The 23,263-nt window shown below is 40.6% G+C and overlaps 1 protein-coding gene and 1 long non-coding RNA gene across 3 annotated transcripts in view; one reads left to right on the forward strand and one right to left on the reverse strand.

The window, feature by feature from the left end:
• The window catches only part of LOC118890681 (aromatase), a 48,943-nt gene extending 40,554 nt beyond the window's left edge, over nucleotides 1-8,389 (forward strand). For both annotated transcript variants that reach the window (XM_036843829.1, XM_036843828.1), the window contains 5 exons: nucleotides 926-1,040; nucleotides 3,188-3,302; nucleotides 3,730-3,892; nucleotides 6,290-6,531; nucleotides 7,755-8,389. In XM_036843829.1, coding sequence (XP_036699724.1) covers nucleotides 926-1,040; nucleotides 3,188-3,302; nucleotides 3,730-3,892; nucleotides 6,290-6,531; nucleotides 7,755-8,003 — 884 coding nt within the window. In that variant the 3' untranslated portion in view covers nucleotides 8,004-8,389. The remainder of the gene's footprint in view (nucleotides 1-925; nucleotides 1,041-3,187; nucleotides 3,303-3,729; nucleotides 3,893-6,289; nucleotides 6,532-7,754) is intronic.
• LOC118890687 overlaps nucleotides 1-23,263 on the reverse strand; it is a 137,960-nt gene that overhangs the window by 66,828 nt on the left and 47,869 nt on the right. The window lies entirely within an intron of this gene.

The following is a 23,263-nucleotide window of genomic DNA, read 5'->3' on the forward strand; positions in this document are numbered from 1 at the left end:
GCACATCTCTCCTAAGGTATGACAGGTACCTGTTTTAGAAGTCCCTGCTCCTTGGTTCCCCACTGGCCTTGATTCTTAGGAGGGATCAAGTAAAGGGAATTGTACAGCTCTCTGTTAACTTATGGATGCAGACTGTGGTCTAAGAACCTGCATAACCCATACAGACTCATGTGTATTTCCCTCTGCTCACCGGGTCCTTATTAAACTCTCAATTGTCCTGAGGGACCCAGTGCACCAAAGAGGAAAGGACATGGCCCTGAGGTCAGACAGAACTGAGCTCCAGCCTAGGGACTTCCTGCCACTCTGGTTCTGCTTTGTTGGGCAAGCTCCTTCATTTCTATGAACTGCAGTTTCTGCATGTGCATATGTCTCTTCCCTTCTCTTGTGTATAATTTGAAAAAAAGCACGGGTTTTCTTTTCTCTAGTATTCAATTTAATTAAAGAACATCCATTAAGATCTGACTGTGCACAAGACTCAGGACAAGGCATTGAAGATCCCAAGATGAATTCCTCACTCTGAACCAAAATATAAACAACAGAGTGGGGAGGCCTTTTGCCTTTCCAGGTGCCAGAATTGAGGCCATAACAGCATTAATTACTTCTCATTTCCCACGGTCAGGAAAACAGAAGGTGCTGGTGGCTCAGCCAAGGAGAAGGATGTGACATTCTAGGCTGTGTCTCTGACGCAAACATGAAAACTGGCAAATCTCTGGTTAACGTAACCAATTTAGATGCCAAGCAGAATAAATTACTGTTGATTTGTTTAGTGGCATTCATGTGGCTGAAACACCCAGTGAAGGTGGCACCTTGCCCTGCTTAGAGTCCCAGGTGGTAGGAGAGTCTACAGGGGATCTTCTCTGAGCATTGTACTGTTCTTGGGCTCACATTTTTGCTCATCTGTTCTGATCTTTTTCTGTTTTTCCAGAAAGGGCCATCGTGGTTAAAATCCAGGGTTATTTTGATGCATGGCAAGCTCTCCTTCTCAAACCAGACATCTTCTTTAAGATTTCTTGGCTATGCAGAAAGTATGAAAAGTCTGTGTAAGTAACATATTTTGGAATATTTATTGCTGAGATTGGATTGATCTGTGTTGTGTCTTAGTTATTGCTGGCCTCTTCGGCAAGCTTTCTCCTCTCCAGAACCGCAAGGGAGCTCTTAAGCTGCTGGTGAAGCACTTCTTACAGCAATTTGGCAGCATGTGGCCAGACCAAAGAGGAAAGGAAGACTTTGGCCCAGGGCAGTTTTCCCCTAGGAGGCTGAGAGCTCCATCTCTGGAACTAGGACACTGCTGTGTATTTTGAGTTGAAGAGAAGGGTTGGCTGAACCTATCCTTATCATTAGTCAAAATTCTCTTTGCATGCCTGGAAAAATGGAAACATAAATCATTTTATTGTTGTGTTGCTTCTGAATGAATTTAACTTAATTCAATTTGTCAGAATTGACAGTAGATGCAAGAGAATTTTTTCACGATGAACTTTTGTAAGATGTGTTGTTTGTTTAGTTATGCATCTTATATCTTGGGGGATACTAAAATTGTCATTAAATGGCTTTGCTTTGGTGTCAGACTAGTCTAGCAGAAGACTAGACAAATGCCCAATGGCCTATTGGATAATCAGTGGGTTTTTAGAGTGTAAGTTGCCAGCCACTATACTTGCCACCTCTAACCACCAGTGGAAAGCACAGGGGATCTAAAGGTAGACAGACCTGGTTTGTATCCTATCTCTACCACTTAGTAACCAAATGTCCTTGGGAAGTTCTTTGAAGTAAAATATAACATACTCTCCGTGGTGGCAATATAGGTTAATGAGATCCTCTATGTAGGGCAATCAGCACAGAGCATGACACACAGTAGGCAGTAAACATGTTAGCTTTCCCCATCCCTCTGTTCATATCTTTCCCAGATGTCCCTGACTATCTTAAATTCTCCCTAAAAGTTCCCAAACTTGTTTGAAGAGTTAACTTCATCCTGTTTGTGTGTTTTGAAATTCAGTAATACTAGTCTCCAGGAAGTCAGCTTGATGTTGCTTTATATATTTCAAGTGGATGATGAGTATCAGGTGGATGATTTGGACAGTTGGTCCTTTAAACATTTCTCTTTGTTTCTACCAGAGCTTATTGTGACTTGAATCAACATGATAAACAATTCATCTCTTCACTGTGGTCAGAATTTGTGGTGGTTTTAAGAGTCTTATTGGTCTGCAGTTAAACTTGGTCATTAGTTTAGCTTCAGTATGGTCAGCAGGCCCATAGAAACTTATTGCATGAGACTGTATAACAGTTTCTCTTTGGTTTCTTTAAAATTAGCTTAGCAACTTTCCTCTCTGTGTAACATTTGCCAATGGTTAGTGAACTAGGTAATATGTCTTATGACCTAGAGCAGTAAAGACCTAGAGAAATTCTTTTGCAATACCCTTGCAGTGTGCCAATACTTGTTTTTTGTTAAGGTATGAATGACATTTAAAATTATACTAGTTTTGGTTGTACAACATAATGATTCAATATTTGTATCAATATATTCTGCAAAATGATCATCACAAAAGTCTAGTTAACATCTGTCACCATACATAGTTACAAAATTTTTTCTTGTGATGAGAACTTTTAAGATCTCTCTTAGCAACCTTCAAATATGCAACACAATATTATGAACTATAGTCACCATACTGTACATTACATCCCCATGACTTATTATTAAAACCAGAAGTTTGTACCTTTTGATAATCCCCATCACCAATTTTGCTCCCACCCCCAACTTCTTGCCTTGGTAAACAACAATCTGTTCCATGTATCTATAATCTTGCACTTTTTTAAGATTCCACATGTAAGTGAGAAAGATTCCATATACAAGTGAGAAAGACAGTATGCATCTTTCTCTATCATGCCAATACTTTAAAAAATATATTGGATTTAGCCTTTCGGTAACAGTTTTTAACCTTTAACTATAGGTTACAGCCTTGATTTTGCTACCAGTACCTTGACATCTTGGCTAACTCCGGTTCCTTAATATGAAGTGTAATGTATATGTAATTTATGGATATTTGCAAAGAATTAAGTATAAATTCAATTATTCATGAGAACTAATGGCTTCAACTTAAACAGATTGTTTTATTTAAACAAATGGCAAATGAATCCATTTTTTTAGGTGTCTTAACTGAGTACAAGTAGATTATAGTTTTACTTTTATTTCCAGCAAGGATTTGAAGGATGCCATGGAAATTCTGATAGAAGAAAAAAGACAGAGGATTTCAACAGCAGAGAAACTAGAAGACTGTATGGATTTTGCCACTGAGTTGATTTTTGCCGAGGTACAGACCTGCACTAACCATAATTCCCACACAACATATATGTATGACTGTGTATAGATGTCTTAAAATTTCCTCTTGTTAATTGTTGCATGTTTCTGTTTTTAAATATTTGGTTTAGTATTTCTATAATGCCCAACTAAAACTGCCCACTATTAGACAATCAGATTAGACTGAACTTTAAGATTTAAACTTCTCTGTGTCTGCACAATATAAAATATGAAAACCGGGGAGTGAAAAGACACTAAATACATAGATAAACGTCTAAATTATTCAGCTTTGAGCTGAAGAAAATGTCCACTGTCAAATCCAGAGACTTGTAATTTCTGTAATTTCATATTGTTGAGGTCTGTTGATCCTTGAGTGCCACCCTCCTTCCTGTTTTGAACCATTCACTTTTCCAATGTTTCTCCTCATTTCAATTGTTCAGAAACGTGGTGACCTGACAAGAGAGAATGTGAACCAGTGCATATTGGAAATGCTGATCGCAGCGCCGGACACCATGTCTGTCTCTGTGTTCTTCATGCTGTTTCTCATTGCAAAGCACCCCCAGGTTGAAGAGGCAATAATGAAGGAAATCCAGACTGTTGTTGGTAAGAATTTATCAAGCAAACAATAGAGATTAGAAAACAATTCCTTCTGAATATCAGCTTCTAGGTCCTAAGAATCTTATGTCAAAATCTTTATTAGAATCCACCCAGAGAACAACAGAGCAAGTCAATGTGTCATATTTTCATTATGCCGGACAGGTTTCTGTGTTTTTCTGATATAAAAAAATACACGCTCATTGGAAAAAATTCAAATAATAGAGAGATGTATAAGGCAGAAAGTAGTATCTCCTGATCCCTTCCACTCTCCTTCCCATTCCCCAGGGGGAATCACTATTAATATTTTGATGTGTATTCTTCAAGGTCTTTTCTGATGGGCACATAAACACATATACGCGGTTTTATTTGTCTGTGTTTTAAAAAACATGGGATCATCCACAGGGATTTGCTACCTTATCAGTGACAAAAGGCTTTTGAGGGTCCACCCAGGGAAATGGCTATCATTTATTGCAGTGTTTCTGGGTTTCAAGCAGCCCGTTCTTCCAGGTGGTGGCAGAGGGAGGAGGAAAGGGTGATGATAGCAGAGGCAGGGGAGCGAGCAGTTTCCCTCCCCCACCCTCTCCTCCTCCTCTGCAGGAGAGCCTCCAGGTCCCTGCTCAGCTCTTCCCAACTCCGCACCCTCCCTGCTCTGCCTCTGCTTCAGCATCACTCTGCCACTGCTTCTGATATCCCCACCCTTCCCTGGAGACACTGCCACGTTCAGAAGAAGTCAGAATTGCTTTCTGGAGAAAACAGAATGCATTATTTGCAATGTGCTTCACATAAGTAATCTCTTTAGGAACACATTTCAGACATATGCGAAGAGGTATCAGTAATGATATAGATTTTTCTTTCTTGACTTTACAGAATCCCTGTGAAACAACCTATTTTGTTGTAGAAAGGCATCATATTATTAAAAACTTTTAATCTTATTTATCTTTAAAACCATTTGAGTGCTGCTTGAAATAGATGACAAGGGGAAATTTCATACACGGATTAAATATGTGAAAGCGTTCTGCAGACGCGTTGCCATAGGAGGGCCACTGCCTGGGAAGGTAGATAGCGAGGAGCCAGAATGACATCTGGGTTTCAAATTTTGGAACGTTTTCTCAAGCACCCTTTTCAGGTTATGGGTCCTGTGCCAGGTGCAAGGGCACCACGGTGAACAAGCCAGTGCCATCCCTGCAGTCCTGGGGCTCTCAGTCTCATGAGAAAAATAGAATTCAAGAAACAAGCTCAGTGGACTGAGAGAGAGAGTCACAGAATGATGGGGGTACAGGCAACACAGGGGAAATTGCTCTTGAGATCATTAACCTTTAATACAATTTCCTTGAGAGGTGAAAAGTGCTTGCGCCCCATGATGTTCCCTTGATGCTTCAACAGACCTCTGCACAGATGGAAAGCCCAAACAACCACTAGCACATGTGTACGTGTTCCCTCTAGACCCGCATGCCTGGTAATTAATTCGAAGGGTACACCTTTGGTTACCTACTCCATCATCTGCCCTCTACCTCCCCACCCCAGATAAACACACCCCATTAAACTCTTAAGTGTACAGAGAGCAGTATGTGAGGGGTTGGGTGGTTAAAGTTCTCTGACTAAGTGAGACCACTCCTGAATAACATAGTTGTACAGGAGACAGAGCTGCCTCAGGACCCTGGGTTGATTTTGATTCTGCAGAAGTGGTACCCCATTTGAGGATGCTTTGAAGTTTTGCCAATTCTGAGAGTTGGCCAATCTGAACCTCTCTGACAAGTGTGAGGCCAAGCTGAGACATTGGGGGGATCCGTTAATCCCCAGTTCACCCAGGGCTGATCTGAGGCACCCCTTTTGTTGTGGTGGGGAGAGGGGGTTCTTGCCACACTACCACACCAGGTTGTTCTTGATGAGATGAGGAGGAGAGACTATCAGTTATATTTTCTGACAAATGACTGCACAGGATACCAGAAGAGAAAATTTCTTTGAACCTGATTAAACTCACCATCTCACTTTGACTAGAGAAGGAATGAATGTCTTCTAGAATTTAGAGTGGGGGACAAAACTCAAGAACCACAGAGATGGCAGATAAATAAATGTTTGAAGCAGTTTGGGTAGGTCTACATGATACTGCAGAGCCATGTGGGAATGTGGGTCCCATTTTACCTTTCTAATTTTTCTAGAAATTTAGAGTTTAATATGAAAAGCCGAGGTGTTAAGATAATTGACTTCAAATCTGAATTTTCATAAGATACTCTGTGGACCAAGCATAACATATTTTACGCAGGTTGCTGGTTTATATTAGAATTATAGATATAAATTTTTTTTCAACCAAGAGCAAACTGTTCTATGGAAAGTATAGTATTTTTAACACTGATCGTATATTGAAACTAACATGAGCTTTGACTATTTTATCTTCTTCTACAGGTGAAAGAGACATAAGGATTGATGATATGCAAAAACTAAAAGTGGTAGAAAACTTTATTTATGAGAGCATGCGGTACCAGCCTGTTGTGGACCTGGTCATGCGCAAAGCCTTAGAGGATGATGTCATCGATGGCTACCCAGTGAAAAGGGGGACTAACATTATCCTGAATATTGGAAGAATGCATAGACTCGAGTTTTTCCCCAAGCCCAATGAATTTACTCTTGAAAACTTTGCCAGGAATGTAAGAGCCCTTCCTTAAAACTGAGTGCGCCACTCTTGAAAATGTCAACTGTTAAATCCTCTCTGTTTCTGTCTTTGCACTGTGTACATTTCATTCTATTTACTCATTCTCTTCACACCTCACTAGGAAAACACATTTCTCCTAGCTTGGAACATGGCCACCATGTCTGTCCTCTAGCCAAGGAGGCTGGCTCTCCAGCTCTCAGAAATGTCTTCATGGAGGCCACACAATAGGTCAAAAGATGAATAATTCAGGCCCTTAATTTGCTTAAAATGAGGCAAATTTTCTTTAACCAACCCATTTAAACTTAACGTTTCCATTTAAACTTATCACCTTGTCACCATGTAGATTCAGCCGTAGCATCATCTAAGTCAAGGAAATCCACTTCTGCTTCAGATGGAAATCAAATGAGAAGAAAAGATTTGGTTTTTGCAGTGGGCCTTTGGTCTCCCAAATGGCTCCACAAGCACTAGGCCTCATTCTATATAAGACTTTGTAATTAGAAGAGCCTCAGCTTGTTCTTTTTCTGTAATTGAGGTGTACTGGAGATTCTGCCTCCATTATGTCAATTCTAGGCAATGATTTTTTTAACCTGAATTATCCAGATAGTTCCCTCTGTGCCCCCTTTTTCCATATGCATATGGAAATATGATCTCAGTTAAACCAGTTGTCTAATTCATTCCATTTCTATATAAGCAACCCACGCCATGTTGGCAATTGGTCAAAAATAACTTACTGAGCGTGTATTAAGTGTCAGGCACTATGTGAGTCCAAATGGGGACAAGACAGGCAGAGGTGTCCCATTAAATATTTGTATAACTAAAAATATTTAGATCCTTGGCACTAATAGACAGGGAATCCACATTTTTGCCTAAATTTGTCCTTGTCATCATGTTATATGGCCTGGCACAAAAACAATCTTTGCCTCAATGACTGGCAGAACAGCAGTAAAGCCATGGCCTTCCCACAGAGCTAGTTGAGTATTTTACATGAAAAGTAACACTGGGGATTGTTTGAAGTTGTGTCCGTATCACAAAGGGTGAATCAAACTGGAGGGAGAAAGAGGCTTATCTGAGTTACAGTCATTCCTCTCCGTGAAGGAGCAGTATGGCCAAGTCGCCGAAACCGAGCATTCTGACTCACAGTGTTTTCAGGATGAATCAAGCAGATATGCATGACTCTAGCCTTTACTTCTCTGGCTAATTGTCTGATCATTTTCCTAGGTTCCTTACAGGTACTTTCAGCCATTTGGCTTTGGGCCCCGGGCCTGTGCGGGGAAATACATTGCCATGGTGATGATGAAGGTCACCCTGGTCACGCTTCTGAGACGCTTCCACGTGCAGACATTGCAAGGTCGATGTGTTGAAAAGATGCAGAAGAAAAATGACTTATCCTTGCACCCAGATGAGACCAGCGACCTGCTGGGAATGATTTTCATCCCAAGAAATTCAGACAAGTGCCTCGGCCACTAAAAAAGTTTGGTCAGTCCCTGCCCTGGAGCACTTCTCAACAGTATTCCACATGGAAACCACCCACCTTTGCCAGGTGGTCCTCCTCCCATGAACAACCGTGGCCTCTGGCCTTTTATACACTTACTTCCTGTGGGGTGTCACCGGTCATCTGGGCGCATCCAAACCAGAAACCAGAGTGCAGGAGAAAATACGGAGGCCAAGACTTGTGCAGGAAACTGCAGCCCTAAAGGCCCAGTTCCACAAAACACGCTTTGGAAAAGACAAGCCATCAGCAAGACTCATGCCCGACTCCTCACTGTCCTGCCCTGAGATGGGAGCTTTGTAATGACTGGGGCAGAAGCAATCAATGTGATTACAAAGGCCAGGCCAACATCTGGGTACCTAGGTTCAAAAGGGGCTTTCATTTGGTTTTCAGGGGGTTGGGGACTACAGTATCCATACCCTTGGAGAAATGCTTACAAATTTAGCATTTGACTTTTCCTATGAATTATATTCAATTAACTCTTGTTTATCCACATGTGATTTGTCTGTGGCAAAACTTAAATTGAAGACTACCCTTTCCCAGTCTCTCAATTTATTCCTCAGTCACTTACCTCTGATACAATAGGTGTAGAGTCAGGTAATACAAAGTAACTTATTAATAGCCTGAGTAAAATATATAATTAGTACCATTTATCTGCTGTAGGGAAAAAAATTCACACAATGCATTTCAAATTAAAATAAAATTCCTTTTTTCATGTTTGCATTGTTGCTTAGCTCCAGGAGTACAGTCACCAAGAAATAACTTCAGGTAATGGCATCTACTAATTCTTACCACAGCTTCAGTGATTTGGGGGAGGGGAAGTCTCTGAATCTATATCTAATTCTACAACCCAGTGAGTTCAAACTTCTAAGGAGTGCTCCTCATATACCATAATCCTTCTCCCTCAACATTTCTCCCCCTCTCTTTCTTTCTATGACACCAAAAGCCAAGAGCAACAGATCAGTAGAGAACATGGCTAGGGTAGAACCCCTGCAATCACATTTTATCCTACCTCAGATTTAACAGTTACCTTAGAGATCTAACATTTATCTAGTTTATTGGATCACTATATAGCCTTGGAAAAATGCACACCTTGGAATTTTCTCTCCAGGGCGAATCAAGTAGATGAGTGAAATTTCCAAATACTACTTTCCTTGTGTTATATTGATATCGCTATAAGAGTGTATCTGCTGAATGTCACTTAAAAACTAAAAAACTAAACTCATTTACAAATATGTAAATGTTTTCCATTGAGTCAACCTGAATATTCTTCTTATCCTGCTGCTTTGCAATAGGGCAACAGCTGAGTATAAAATGAGAGTGTAAACTCCTGAGAGTGGGAGGTCTTTTCTTTCTTTTGGAATTCACGCCCATCCCCCATTCTTTCTCCCCATATTTACTTTCAAGATCAACACTGAATTGACACTCTGGCTCAGAGATATTCTAACTGACTCAGAAACTAAGTAAAGGGGAAGCAGGTATCCTAAGAATTCAAGGATGGGCATTAGTAAGAAGCAAATATTTGAAATTGGAATTATCTGGATCATCTATATGATGTAAACATATGTGGAAATATATCTGTGTATCTGGATATGTCTGTAGTCAGGTCTAGATGAGTATCCAAACAATTCAGATCCCTGAAAGAAAAGCAAGGATTTTAGACATAGTGTGTCCTCATTAATTCACTTGGTGATTATTAACAAACAGTTTACTTTGTCCTTGGTTGGAGCTGCACAGTAGAGAAAAACAGACTTTGGATCAGTGTACTTCATCCATCTAATTCCCTTGAACATCTACTGTATTTAATGCGCATATATGTAGCCAAAGCCATAGTCTGTCTATACAGTCAAAGTGAAATGGAAGGTGGATATAGTTGTATATAGATAAATGCAGATACCAAAATATGCTAGGGGAAAACGGGGGTGAGGGGGGAAGGGGAGATGGAAAGTACTAGTTTGCATGATCTAAGCAAACTCTCCCAGAAACAAATTATCTGAGTAATTGTTCAACTTGTTACTCTGTTTGTCCTGTATTGACAAACCTCATATGTTTGTACAGGCTTAAGGAATTTGGAATATCATTGACTTTTCAGTGGGCTGATGAACATACATCTGAAAATTCTGTTTTCTCTTCAGAATTGTGCCTCATTGTTAAATACTTAATTGTCACTCTGAATGTGCTGTGGATTCTGTTTTCACCAGCTCTCAAAGAGCTAGGATGTATAAATTATTAGTGAAATGAATGCATATGAGGGCTCTATCATTTTCAAATTGTGAGAACAATTGTAGTCTTCTGTCTTTGGGTGTTCTAGAAACCCCCTTCTGCCTTCATTGACATCTTACTCCTCCCTCCCACAAGTGGAAAATCATCTCATTCAGAAAGATCCCACATAATGGGAAATGCCAGTTGGAAGTTGTCACTTTTTATTTCTAAGCAGCACCCCTCACCATTCATGGTGCTAATATTCCATAGAAGTGTGTGGCACTGACCCACTGGAAAGAATGCTAGCTGGGCCCTCCTCAATCTCCTGTATTAGTTGGTCTCTGGGACTGAATCTCTCACCTGTATTTGCAAAAAGACTTGCTAAATTAAACTTTGTCAAAGTAAGGAGTTGAATGTAATTTGCAGTACTTTCAGTTGGACTTAGCTCAAAAAGCAAAGTCAAGAGCTGAACGCTCCATGGCTCAACTCAAACAAGATCTCACTCATTCCCTTACTGCAGCTTTTAGCAGGTTTTGGCCTACATTTAGGGAGTCGCTGCCATACCCTGTTTCCACCAGGTCAACAGACAAAAGGAGTACATTTAGAGAAGGCAACCTGGTCATCAAGCCCCGCCCATTAGGTATACCTGCCTCTTTCTCTTCCACCAAGAAAGCATTTCAAAGTACAAGTCAAAATTATTATAAGAATATAAGAATTACTGCAAAAATAACCTTAAATCTACTCTAATTATAACCCAAAGCAAATGTTTCACAAACCTTAGTATTTTAATTTATTAATAAAACACTTCTTGAGAGCGGTCCCTGCACCGCGATGAAGAGTGGCCCCCGCTTGCCGCGGCTGGAGAAAGCCCTCGCACGAACAGAAGACCCAACACAGCCAAAAATAAATAAATAAATAAATAAATAAAGTAAAAGAGTTCTCCTCTTAAAAAAAAAAAATAAATAAATAAAACACTTCTTGTAACAAAGTTCTTAAATTATGAGACATGGAAGTTGAGCCTGTGGCCCAGGTGATTTTTAGAGTTCCTTTCAGCTCAACGACTCTGTAAATAAGGAGGTGGTGAAGACTTGAATCTGGGCTCAGCCTTTTCTTAAATGCATGCTTTGGTCAAACTGTTTAATCTTCCCATACCTTAGTTTTCTCATCAATCCAGTGAGGATAATAAATTCCTCATAAGGTTGATGTGGCGATTACACGGGATAATTTATGTGAAGCTCTCAGCACAGTGTATGGTATAGGGCAACATCTCAGTAAGCCTTGGGCCTGATAATGATGATGCTCAGTAATTAGGCTGATCATGACACCCTGAAACCTCTTTTCGTGCAGTGGAGGGGGCAGAAGATGTGCCAGATGCTTCAACATTACGATCTCATTTTAAGCTTCATGACAACTCTCACATTAGTATGATCGCCTCGGGAAGCCCCACGTTATTGATGACAAGACAGAGGTCCAGGGATTTGGGGAGACTTGCCCTCAAGGACCCAGCCAGTAAAGGAGCTGGATTCTAGTCCATTTCTCATCCCAAAGTCTTGGCCCCTCCATCATGCCACCTCTTTGCAGCAGGACTCACTGCTGGAAGGCTGAGGAGTCTAGTCCCAGGTTCCTGGCTCTCCCCCATGTGGTGTTGGGTAAACCCCTTTCAAGCCTTGCTCATTCCCTGCCTCATTACCCAAGGAATCTAAGTCAGGAAATACTTTACTTTCTTCATCCAGAAAATCTGGATGTTTCTACCTGCCTTACCCACTTCCATGCATGTTTGGAGGCTCTTTCTCAAGAGAGGTAGTGCAAGGGAAAGTGCTGTAAAACTTCACTTAGTATAAGGTGGTAGTATTAACATGTGGATTCCATCAGCTGCCTCAACTGGAAATTATCAGATTCCATTAAGTTATGACCTAACCACTAGGAACACTTCTAGTTTTGCACAATTTCAATTCATTTCAGATGTGGTCCTGCATGAAAAAAAACAGACAGTGGAGAAAAAAGTAGTAATTTACTATAAACACACAGGAGGCAAACTAGACCTCATGATGGCCATAAAATTCTCTCCATTTAGGCCAAACTGACAAGTGCTAAGAAGCCCATTATGATGGAGACAGCTGTTAGGCAATCTCTTCTTTTGGCAAGGATGTCAGCTATGAATGAAACAGTCACTCATCTGGTTATTTCCAAATGGCCAGGTGTTTGGCATGGAGGAGATCCAGCCAGACACAGGCACGGAGGCTTCCTCTTCTAGCCTAGTGCAGCTTGGATGGATGAGGAGCTGAGAACACTTCACTCTTCTGCCTCTTTCCCATTCCAGTTTATTGTGACAGGTGTCCATTCTTTCAGACCAAGAAAAACAATAGTAACTGTACTTACTTTCTTATTATATTAAGTCCTTTACATAATCATTTCATTTAATTCTCCCAACAATACTGTGAGGCAGGTACATCCCCATTTTACACATAAATTCTGCCCTTCCATCCATTTATATTCCTTTGCTACCTGCTTCATAGAGTTTCTCAAACCTACCCACACAAACCCCAACACACAGGCTCAGTGTCTCAAGTTCTCTTATCAAAACCTGCCCCCCCCGATTTTTTTCTTGATCTGCTAAACTTATCTACCCATGTTATAAAGCATAGCTAATATTCAAAATGTTTTCCTCCCTTCCAACATAGGTTTTTGTTTTTCTAAGGAATTGTCTAAAAGAATTATAAGCATCAGCAAGCAGGGTTCGTGGAAGTAAAGGAGGGAAGAAAGGAGGTGCTGCCTTCCAGATACCCCTAAAATGATAGCACCTACTTTACCTACACATGAAGCTGGTCCTACCTATGGAGTGGTGGCTAGCTAGTAAGGGTTCCACAATCAGAATGTCTAGAGGAGTGAGACACCTATGATCAGGCCAACTGTAAGGAGAGTTTGCGGAAGAAAAGGAGCACGTCTCACCTATAAGCATTGAACGTAGGTTCAGTGTTCTAAAATTCAGTGTCAGACAAACCGAAGTCATCCATGAGCTGGATCAGGCTCACTACTACCTCCCTTCCCAGTGGAAATTAACACTTTCCCTAGACACAAACACTTTCCCTCAGGCAAGCTTACCACCTTCCCCAAACACAGCTTGCTGCTTTTACTACTCATAGTGCTCTAGAAACAACCAAAAACAGGCAAATAGAAATCAACTGTCACTTTGGAGAAATCCCTGCCCATGATGATGCAGGTGTGGGTGATATTTCTTTGTGTGTTGTCCTTGAGGCAAGTGTGAAGGGGAAAGAATTGTTATAAATGGTTAATGTGCCACAACTAATAGCTCTCCATCTTCAAGGCCTTACCATGGACCATGACATTTATGGTCTCTAACATTAACCCTTTCACATCCATCATTTCATTTGTACCCCTATGCACCCATTCACCCAAACACTAAGTAAGGAAGGCAGAGAAGTCGCCCTTTTTCTGATGAGGAAACTGAACCACATGGAGGTTGCATGGTTTGTCCAATGTCACACCATAAGTGCCACATCTAGGATTGCCCCCCAGGGATTCCAGCTCCAAATCCAGTAGCTGTTTGATATCACCTGGCCAAACTTCCCTTCATAGCTGTGCATATTCTGAAAATTATTTGGGTGTCTTCTCAGCAATATGAACCTCAGTAGACCTATCTGTAAATATGGGTTAACCAAGGTAATCCAAGATGATCTCATCTCAAGACCCTTAACTTAATCACATATGAAAAAACTCTTTTTCCAAATAAGGTCAGATTCACAGGTTCCAGAGATTTGGATGTGAACATATTTTGGGTGTCATTTTTCAACCCACTATGCCCCACTCCCCAGCACATGACTGGCACTTCTCAGTTTCTAGAGAAATGTTTCCTAAACTTGAACATCTGAGTCACCTGGGGATTTTGTTACTAAGTACGTGTGGGATCCTGCCTCAGTAGATGTGGGTGGAGCCTGAGATTCTGCATCTCTAACAGGCTCCCAGGTCATGTTGATGCAGACCTAGGTGGTCCAAGGTGAGCAAAGAGTATAGTAGTGAGGTTCATAGAGAAGCAGTAGCAGCACCTGGGAGCCTGTTAGGATGAAGATTCTCAGGCCCAACCCAGACCTGCCGAGCCTGAATCTGCATTGCAACATGATCCCCAAGCACTTTGGTTGCAAGTTAAAGTTCCAGAAGCACTGATCAGGTAAGGTTTTTATATTCCTACTTCACACCCAAGACCTCACTCAGCATACTCTGCACCTGTGCTTATAGAGTCTTCATTCCTGTTTGGTCAGGTCTTCAGTTCCGTGCATGGCTGTAACTCCCCTCGGACCCTGAGGGGAAGGCCTTGGAAGGAAATGCACCCTGTCCTCCCTTGTACTCAGTTCTGTTGCACGAACAGTCCACTGAAGCCCCAAGCCAAGCAGCCACTTGCCCCAAGGCTGTGAATACCACACTGCATGATTCCAAAGAGCCATAGCACTTGTGATGCTCACAGAAGCTACCAAAGGGCATCTTGTCCTTCTCAGAGAAAGTGCTACAAAACTCTCCTGGGAATCTGGACTTTCTTCCTGATATAGGGATCAATTCCATGTGCTTTCTCCACCCTTCTGATGCTCACAGCAAACTCTTACAAGGAGTCAGACAATGCAGGTATGTCCCTTCATGCCTCCCAATATATTAAGAAAAAGGATCCCACAACAAAAATCTTCTCTCAGGCATCTTCCATCATCACTTCTGTGGTTCCTTTGCTCAGGGGAGTTTTCCCTGAAAAAGAGCCCACTCCCTTTACTGCCAGCCTGCTCCCTCCACTGGACGTGCACAGTCAGGCAAAGGCTGAACCTAGATGAACCTAGTCTAAAATCCTAGCTCTGCTATTTATCAGCTGTGTGTTGTGGGGCAAGTGGCTTAACTTCCCAGAGCCTAGTTTGACCCATTTGTAAAAGTGAGTATAACATATGCCCCCCAGGATCCTTTGATTAGACAGAGACTGGAGTACTGGATAGAACCGCACATGGAAGGGGCAGCGAAGGGTCTCAGAGAGTGTCCATGTTCCTTCTTTGCTCTTCCTTTGGTCCTCTCTTCCCACGGCCCTTAGGAAAATGGAGGGCCCGGTGCATCTTTCCTTCTTCTTCCTCCACTTCTCTCTTCCTGGCTCAGTGGTCTTTCAGATAGTTCATTTTGAAGAAAAGACGGGTCCTAATCTTGTCCTAAGAGGTCTATCTACACTCATTTCCACATCAAAATTAAACTATTTCAACTAAAAACAAAACCGCTGAAACCAATTTTATAGATGTCCAGAACTGAATTAAGTTTTTCCTAATGCTTAAGTAACTACCGTCTTGCAACAAAAATAATTTATTCTTGCCTATTACTCATTTCTTTCTTTGATAAACTTATACTGAGCACCCGCTAGGTAGCCAGTTCCTGTTCTAAGTGCCTATTTCCTTTTACCTATATGTTGAACAGAAAATAAGTTAACAGATAATGAGTAAGACCATTTCAGATAGTGGTAAGAGCTGAGAAGGAAATAAACCAGGTGATGAGATATAATGGGTTTGGGGGCTCTATTTTGGTGTTAGATGGTCAGGTAAATCATCTGAGATATTTAAGTTAAGATCAGATTGACAAGAGTAACCAGTCAAGCTCAGGAGAAGAAAGTTCTAGATAGAGGGAACAGCAAGTAAGAAGGCCTTGGGTGGGATCAAGCTTAGAGTAGTTGAGGGCTCACAGGTGGTATGACTGCATTGTCATGATCAGAGAGGAGCATGAAACAAGGTGAAAATGATGAGGAATGAAGATGTTATGGATGGGATTGTGTCCCTCCAAAACTCATGTGTTGAAGCCCTAAACACCAATGTGACTATATGTGACAATAGGATATTTACCAAAGTAATTAAGGTTAAGTGAGGTCATAACTGTCATTATAAGAAGAGATACCAGAGAGCTCGTTCCACCATGTGAGGACACAGTGAGAAGGCAGCTGTCTGCAAGCCACAAAGGGGTTCCTCACCAAGAACTGAATTGACCAGACACTGATGTGGGACTTTGAGCCTCCATAACAATAATAAAATTAATTTCTGATTTTTAAGCTACCCAGGCTGTAGTATTTGGTTGTGGCACATTGAGCTAAGACAGCAGACCATGCTGGGCCACAAGGGCCACAGTAAGAAGCTGGGTTTTAAGCAGGGGGTATGTTGAGTCCGCTCATTTCAGCTCATAAAAGTGAATTGTTCTGGTTTCAGGAATTTTGTGAGCTATTAACCATCAAGTTGGTATCTTTATATTGGCCATAATGGGAGTATTTACACCATGGAAATTGGCAAATGCTACAAATCAAGGCTCTTATCTTTCCTCCCAAAACCCCCTTCTAAGAAAACCAGTTACCAAATACTTACTAATGAAGTATGTGCAATTTAGGTGCAATAGGAAGTCAACAGAGGGTTTAGGCAGGAAGATAAGTTGATCTAATTTACTTTTTGAAATAATCACTCTGGCTGCTGTGTGGAGAATGGTTTCTGGGGGATAAGAGTGGAAGCCAGGGACCCAGCAATTTGACTCCTGGGTATATATCCAAAAATCCCCCAAAACATTAAGTCAAAAAGATACATACACCCCCACTACCACAATGTTCATAGCAGCATTATTTACAGTTGCCAAGATATGGAAGCAACCTAAGTGTCCATCAACAGATGAATGGATAAAGAAGATGTGGTACATGTATATACAACAGAATACTACTCAGCCATAAATAAAGGATGAAATTTTGCCACTTGCAGCAACATGGATGGACTTGGAGGGCATTATGCTAAGTGAAATAAGTCAGACAGAGAAAGACAAATACTGTATATCACTTATATGTGAGATCTAAAAAATACAACAAACTAGTGAATACAACAATAAGAAACATACAGATATAGAGAACAAACTAGTGGTTACCAGTGTGGAGGGGTGAGGGCAGTGGGAGGTGCAAACTATTGGGTATAAGATAGGCTCAAGGATGTACTGTACAACACGGAGAATATAGCCAATATTTTGTAATAACTGCAAATAGAAATTAACCTCTAAAAATTATATAAAAAGTTTAAAACATTTAAAAAAGAATGAAAAAAAAGAGTGGAAACCAGGGGACCCAATGAGAAGGACTCGAATCCAGATCTTCTAACCCCAAGTCAAGTGCTCATTTTACTGTCACAACTGAGGTCTGTACTTAGTATTCTCTTCCAGAGCCTACAGAAACTCGGCTCCTTTTGCCTTTTGTTATAGTGTCCAATTCCCTAAACCTTCAATCAGCAAAAAGCTCTCCTCTTCACCAAAAAATTACCATTGGGCATTATCAAGATGGCTGAGTAGGAGGATGTGGAGCTCACCTCCCCCGACAAACATATCAAAAACACACCTACATGTAGAACAATTCTCATGGAAGACTAACTGGAACCTGGCAGAAGCACTCCTATCAACCAAAGCTGTAAGAAAGATCTCCATGTGACCGAGTAGGATGGAAAAAAAAAGGCTTTGGATTGGGACTTGTGCTCCTGGGAGGGATCTGTAAGGAACAGAAGGTCCACACAGGTGGACTGGCACCCAGGGGAGTGAGCAGGTTGAGCCACAATCTGGGCATCTGAGTTCTGGGATCCCGCATGGAGGAGACAAGCCCGCTTGCCTGCTGGGAAATCCACTGAGACAGATAGAAAGGCTGGAGAAGCCTAGATTCTACTCAAGATGAGTGTGCACATGCTGGCTTGCTAACAGTCAGGGTAGAGAGAGCCTTGCACTGGCGGCTGCAGCCTCACTGTACTTCCCAATCTGAAGAGGCAAAAGCCCTGGCCCCTACTCACTCCACACCATAACCTGATGTGAGATTTGAGCAAAGATTAGGTTCAGCTATGCAGAGACAGCCTGGAGGGCCTAGGGTGTGATCCGGGTGGAGCTGCAAAGCCCACTGTCAGCACATGTATGGGGCAGTGGGTGGGTATGCAGTGGACAGCATCAGTGCACACGGAGTAGCACTACAACAATGTGCAGCAGCTGAGTGCTAAATCTCCAGCAGACAGGCACTGGGAAGGAGTATGCAGTGGTTATTTTCCAGGCAGAGTGCCTGTCCACTCCACAACATGGCTTAGTGTTAGATCTGGAGCAGACAGGTCATGGGAGAAGTCTTCCACAGAGGCAACCCAGATCTCAAGTGGCAGCGCAGCCATCTCAATTCCTGCAGCCACAATGCCCTGACCCCCCCACCCCAGCTTACTCCGCACCACAGCCTTGTACTAGATCTGGGATGAACATAACAAAAAGGGGCATGACCTTGGGCAGCTTCTGAGTGGAACCACAGAAGCCTACACAGGTGGCACTTAAGTCCTCTGTGACCACGTGGGCCTCACTTGCTTCAGCAATCATCTCCTTTGGGGCAGGGCAAATGGAGCACTCAAGGGCAATGGAGCCTGATCAAACCCAACCCTCAGGGCTTCTACTCCAACAACTATTGAGCAGACCCTGCCCCTGACATGGTGGTGACAACCATAGAGCAAAGAGGAATACCCACCTCACATCCCGTACAGCCTCTCGATACTACAATATCAACCACATACCCTATCAAAGGGATAACAGCCAGCACACTCTGAGGAAAGACATGGCTGGCATCTGCACCAAAAACAGCCCTCACACCAAAAATATCAGATACACGCAGTCTACCCAGGTATTCTCCCACATAAAAACACCACTTCAAGACCACAATAGATAACTGTTTCTCCTAAATTCACAGAAACAGAGAAAGTTAAGTAAAATGAAAAGACAGAGGAACTACTCCCAATTAAAAGAAAAAGAGAAATCACCTGGAAGAACAAATAATCAGATCTCACCATTCTACTAGACCCTGAGTTCAAAAAAGAGGTAATTAAATTGCTAAAGTAATTAAGAAAGATTATCAATAGAAAAGTAGATCACTGTAACAAGGAACTAAAAACTATAAAGATGAACCAATCAAAATTAGGCAATTCAATTGCCAAGATTAAAAATCAATCTAGGAGCAATGAATAGCAGACTAAATGACACAGAAGAACGAACAAGTGATCTGAAAGATAGGATAATGAAAATCACACAAATGTAACATCAGACAGAAAGACAGATAAAAGAAAATGAGTGTCAACTGAAAAAAAGATGCACAACCTAAAAGTTGAGACTTGTGTTTTATTTGGCAGACAAAACTGAGGACTTAGGCTCAGGATGCAGCCTCTCAGATAGCTCTAAGGGACTGCTCCAAAGAAGTAAGGGATGAGCCAGGATATATAGGAGTTCTTGAAATAAAGACCAGGTAGTCGGAACTTCAAAAGATCAGTATTAATTTTAAAAAAAACAGATACCTTAAGTTAATAAACTCATGACTTTTCTATGTATGGGAAGATGCAAGAGTCTGGGCTCATTGAAACTATTTCTTTGATATGCTCCTTAGCTATCTAGGACCAGTATCTTGTTCTTTCCAATCCTTAGTCCCCTCAGGGTGCAATGATGGGGGTCGCTGCAGTAGCTGAGGGCTTGGCAGTGGGCATCCCTTTTGTCTCCATCCTGAGTTCCCTCAGGGCTCACCGTCAGGGGTGGGGGTGTGGGGGAGCTTGATAGCTGCAACATCCTTTGTTTACTGATACGGCAGAAAACATTTTTTCATTCACAGAAGCAACGTAAGAGATTTAAGAGATAATACAAAGCATGCTGACCTACACATAATAGGGGTTCCAGAAGGAGAAGACAGAGAAAAGGGGATCAAAAATGTATTTGAAGAAATTATGGGTGAAAACTTCACAAACCTAAAGGAGGAAACAGATATCCAGGTACAGGAAAAACAGAGGGTCCCAAACAAGATGGACTCAAACAGATCCACACCAAGACATATCATAATTAAAATGGCAAAAGTTAAAGAGAGGATTCTAAAGGCAGCAAGAGAAAAACAAAGCCAGGTACAAGGGAACCTCCATAAGGCTATCAGCTGATTTCTCTCCAGAAACTTTGCAGGCCAGAAGGGAGTGGCATGATGTATTCAAAACTCCTGAAAGGGAAATACCTGAACCTAGAATACACTACCCAGTAAGATTAACATCTAGAATAGAAAAAGAGATAAAGAATTTCTCAGACAAGTAAACACTGAAACAATTCAGCAATATTAAACCTATGCTAAAAGAAATATTTAAAGGTCTTCTCTAAATAGAAAAGAAGCAAGTAACTATGGAAAAGGGAAAATCACAATAGGAAAGGTAAACATATAAAAAGATTGAAGATCACTTAAATAAGCCAATACATAGACTAAAGAACAATACAAAAATTGTAAAAGCAATTATAACTACAATTAATAGTAAAAGGATAAGCATAAATGTGTAAAATAGGACACAAATATCACAAAACATGGGAGGGGAAGTATAAAAATGTACCTCTTTTAGAATGGGTTTGAACTTGAATGACTACCAGCTTAAAGCAAACAGATACAGTTATGGGTCAACATACTTGAACTCCATGGTAACCACAAATCAAAAACATATAACAGACTCACAAAAATAAAAAAGAAGGGAACTCAAGCATACTACAAAAGAAAATCATCAAACCACAAAAGGAATAACAAAAAGAAATGAACAAGGAAGAACTACAAAATCAAATGGAAAACAAGATTTAAAATGGCTAAAAGTACATACCTATCAATAATTACTTTAAAGGTCAATAGACTAAATGTTCTGGTCAAAAGACTTAAAGTGTCAGATTGGATTAAAAAAAAAACACACCAAGAACCTATAATATGCTGCCTACAAGAGACTCACTTGAGGGAGAAAGACACACACAGACTGAAAGTGAAGGGATACAAAAAGATATTTCATTCAAAGGGAAATGACAAGAAAGCAGGGGGAAGCAATACTCATATCTGACAAAATAGACTTTAAAGCAAAGGCCATAAAGAAAGAGAAAGCAGGGCATTATGTGATGACAAAGGGATCAATACAAGTAGAGACTATTACACTCATTAACATATATGCACCCAGTATAGGAGCACCTAAATATGTAAAACAAGTACTAACAGAGACAATGGGAGAAACTGACAGGAATACAATAATAGTAGGAGACACTAACACCCATTGACATCAAGTGACAGATCATCCAGACAGAATATTAATAAGGCAACAGAGGTCCTAAATGACACTACAGACCAGTTGGATTGAATTGTTATCTAGGACACTACATCCAAAAAAATACATATTCTTTTCAAGTGCACATGGAACGTTCCCTAGGATAGACAACATACTAGATCATAAAACAAGCCTCAACAAATTTAAAGGATAAAAATTATTTCAAGCATCTTTTCTGACCACAATAGTCTGAAACTAGAAATAAATCACAAAAAGAAAAATGGGAAAAGAACAAACACATGGAAACTAAACATGCCAGTGAAAAACCAGTGGGTCAATGGTGAAATCAAGGAAGAACTCAGAAAATGCCTCAAGACAAATGAAAATGAAAACCCAAACTTACAAAATCTATGGGACACAGCAAAAGCAGATCTAAGAGGGAAGTTCATAGCAATACAGGCCTTCCTCAAGAAACAAGAAAAATCTCAACAACAACAACAACAACAACCCTGTCACCTAAAAGATTTAGAAAAAGAACAAACAAAACCCAAAGTCAGCAGAAGGAAGGAAATAATTAAGATCATCAAGAAAAAAAGGGAAAGGGCTCAAATCAATAAAATTAGAAATGAAAAAGGAGAAGTTACAGTAGACACCACAGAAATACAAAGGATCATAAGAGACTACTACAGTAAGAGACTACTACTACTACTACAAAGCAACAATATGCCAATAAAATGGACAACCTAGAAGAAATGGACAAATTCTTAGAAACGTACGGTTTCCCAAGACTTAACCAGGAAGCAATAGAAAATATGAACAGACCAATCACAAGTGCTGAACTGAAACTGTGATTTAAAAACTTCCAACAACAACAACAAAAAGTCCAGGACCAGATGGCCTCACAGCTGAATTCTATCAAACATTTAGAGAAGAGTTAATAACACTTATCCTTCTCAAACTATTCCAAAAAATTGCAGAGGAAGGAATAGCCCAAAATTCATTGTATGAAGCCACCATCACCCTGCTACCAAAACCAGACAAAGACATCACAAAAAAAGAAAATTAGAGGCCAATATCACTGATAAACAGACACAAAAATCCTCAAGAAAATACTAGCAATCCAAATCCAACAACACATTAAAAGGATCATACATCATGATCAAGTGGGATTTATCCCAGGGATGCAAGATTTTTCAATATTTGCAACTCAGTCGGTGTTACATACCACATTAACAAATTGAAGAATAAAAACCATATGATCATCTCAATAGATGCAGAAAAATCTTTCAACAAAAATTCAACACTAATTTATGATAAATACTCTCCAGAAAGTGGGCAAAAAGGGAACATATCACAACATAATAAAGGCCATTTATGACAAACCCACAGCTAACATCATACTCAATGGTGAAAAGCTGAAAGCATTTCCTCTAAGATCAGGAGCAAGACAAGGATGTCCACTCTTGCCACTTTTATTAAACATAATTTTGGAAGTCCTAGACCCAGCAATCAGAGAAAAAAAAGAAATAAAATGAATTCAAATTGGAAAGGAAGTTAAACTGTCACTGTTTGCAGATGACATGACATAGAAAATCCTAAAGATGCTACCAGAAAACTACTAGAGCTCATCTATGACTACAGTATGGTTGCAGGATACAAAATTAAAACACAGAACTCTGTTGCATTTCTATATACTAACAATGAAAGATCAGAAAGAGAAATTAAGGAAACAATCCCATTTACCATCACATCAAAAAGAATAAAATACCTAGGAATAAACCTACGAAAGGAGGCAAAAGACCTGTACTCTGAAAACTATAAGACACTGATGAAAGAAATCGAAGATGACACAAATAGATGGAAAGATATAGCATGTTCTTGGATTGGAAAAATCAATATTGTCAAAATGACTGTACTACCCACAATCTACAGATTCAATGCAATCTCTATCA

The sequence above is a fragment of the Balaenoptera musculus genome, chromosome 2 (assembly GCF_009873245.2).
Source record: "Balaenoptera musculus isolate JJ_BM4_2016_0621 chromosome 2, mBalMus1.pri.v3, whole genome shotgun sequence".
Lineage (NCBI taxonomy): Eukaryota > Metazoa > Chordata > Mammalia > Artiodactyla > Balaenopteridae > Balaenoptera > Balaenoptera musculus.